The sequence below is a fragment of the Apaloderma vittatum genome, unplaced genomic scaffold (assembly GCF_000703405.1).
Source record: "Apaloderma vittatum isolate BGI_N311 unplaced genomic scaffold, ASM70340v1 scaffold26197, whole genome shotgun sequence".
NCBI lineage: Eukaryota > Metazoa > Chordata > Aves > Trogoniformes > Trogonidae > Apaloderma > Apaloderma vittatum.
Window position 1 is genome coordinate 689 of NW_009724943.1, and position 1839 is coordinate 2527.

General features: G+C 58.2%; 1 protein-coding gene across 1 annotated transcript in view; it reads right to left on the bottom strand.

Annotated features, from left to right (window-relative positions):
- Nucleotides 1-1839, bottom strand: part of LOC104276427 (trinucleotide repeat-containing gene 18 protein-like) — a gene marked incomplete at its 3' end in the record, with an annotated part of 10201 nt that overhangs the window by 600 nt on the left and 7762 nt on the right. The window contains exons 9-10 of the mRNA XM_009872731.1: nt 1759-1839; nt 1-1216 (exon numbers count right to left, since the gene is read on the bottom strand). The exon at nt 1759-1839 is cut by the window's right edge and continues 72 nt beyond it. Of these exons, the coding sequence (XP_009871033.1) occupies nt 1-1216; nt 1759-1839 (1297 nt within the window). The remainder of the gene's footprint in view (nt 1217-1758) is intronic.

The window sequence follows — 1839 nt, forward strand, 5'->3', positions numbered from 1 at the left end:
GGCAGCCGCTGGCGCTTGGCCAGCTCCTTGGTGGTGGGCAGGTGGATGCCCTCCCGTTTTTTGGGCCTGCTCTTGTTGCCGCTCTGCTGCGGTGCCGGCTGTTGCACCGGCTGCTGCGCCGGCTGTTTCTGGCTCTGAGGGTGGGAGGACGCGCGGGATTTCCCTGCCTGCTTGGTTTGCTTGGGTGGGAGGGTTTGCTGCACCGAGGAACTTGGCTGGGCCTCAGCTACTTCGTCGTCAGAGCTACAGGAGGAGTCTTCATCTGTAGTGGAGGAGGAAGAGGAACTGGAGCTCGATGAAGAAGAGGTCGATGAGGCCGAGGAAGAGGAGGAAGAGGAGGATGAAGAGGAGCTGCTGCTAGAAGAGGAAGAGGAGGAGGAGTTGGAGGAAGAGAGAGGAGTTGATGCTCTAGAGCTAGTCGAGCTGCTGTCCTGGGCTTCCCCTCGGTTCTTCTCAGCCTCCTCTTCTCCCTCTGACTCGGAGCTGCTGTCGCTGCTGTTGCTCTCAGACTCCTCTACAGCTGCTGGAGCTGCTGCCTTTTCTTCCTGGTCCTTCGAAGCAGCAAGGCTCTCTGCTGAGCCATCGAACTTTCCTCCGAAGCTGGCAGGGGAAGGCTCTCCCTCAGCTGCTTTGCCTCGGGAAGATTTCTGCTTGCCCTCCACACCCACGGCAGGTGAATAGCCCAGCCCCAAGAGACTCTTGCTGTCTCTGCGACCAGCCAGGTTCGAGTCTTCCAGCATCCTCATTGCCTCCTTCATCTTCTTCGTCTTCGGTGACATCACGCCTTCATGGTCCAGCTTGATCAGGATTTCACTGTCGTGCTTCCTCTGAGCCTTGACCATGGAGCCAAACTCTTGTGTCTCTTCTGCGGGCCGCCCTTTCTTGGCCTTGGCTTTCAATGCCGGAGTGTCGCTGGAGCCAAAGGCCGCCAGCGTCCCCGGGAGGTCGTTGTAGGGTTCTGTGCCCAGGATGCTGCCGAACACAGGAGGCTGGTAAGTGGGCTGCGGAGGGCTGTGCAGCTTAGCAGAGATCTTCATTTTGCTGGCTTTGGACCGCTTCTCCTCCGCGGGGGCAGGAGAGCCTCCAGTTGACAGCGGCTGCGATTTCCGCGACCCCTTCATGCTTGGCTTGCCCAAGCAGGCTGGCTTCTCTGGGACTGAAGAGGGAACAGGCGAAGACTCAACCTGATCCTTCTCTTCTGGCAAGGCAGCCTCTTCTGCAGAGGGGAGCAAACACGAAGGCATGATGGTATCCAACCAGATATGCTTTTCTAGCTCAGACACAACCAGACACCAGTGCTCACTGGTCTTTGGCCAAGACTGGCTTGTTCCTGACTGCTCAGGTGTCCCCGAAGAGGCACAGGTCCTCACTGCTCACCGAACGGCCGCAACACCCTGATGCCAGCGCCTGTCAGCAGCTGATGGGCAGTGCCCAGCGATGCTGCTTCAACCAGAGCGGAACTGCACTGCAGATCTCCTGCACCTTTGGCCCTACTGATGGCTGCTGAGATGCTTAGCTGAAAAGGGGACCCTGCTCCGCCGCCCTGACTGAGAGGAGAATGTTGTTGGAAAACCAGCCAACTTCTGAGCCAAACTGTAGCCACAGCAGAGCAAGATGATGCACGGATGCTCTGCGCTCAAGCAGAGCAACGATTCCCCTCCAAATCCTGCCCCAGGAAGTAGCTCTAACTTGGGGAGAACAGTGGGGAACTGTGCAAGAACTCTCTCAGCTCCAGTTCTGGCAGTGGTGACAACTTACCAGCCTTCGCCTTGACACTTGGCTTTCTCCCTCGCCCTTTGCCCTTTGCCACAGGCTCCTCTGACCCCAGTGTAGCTCCCT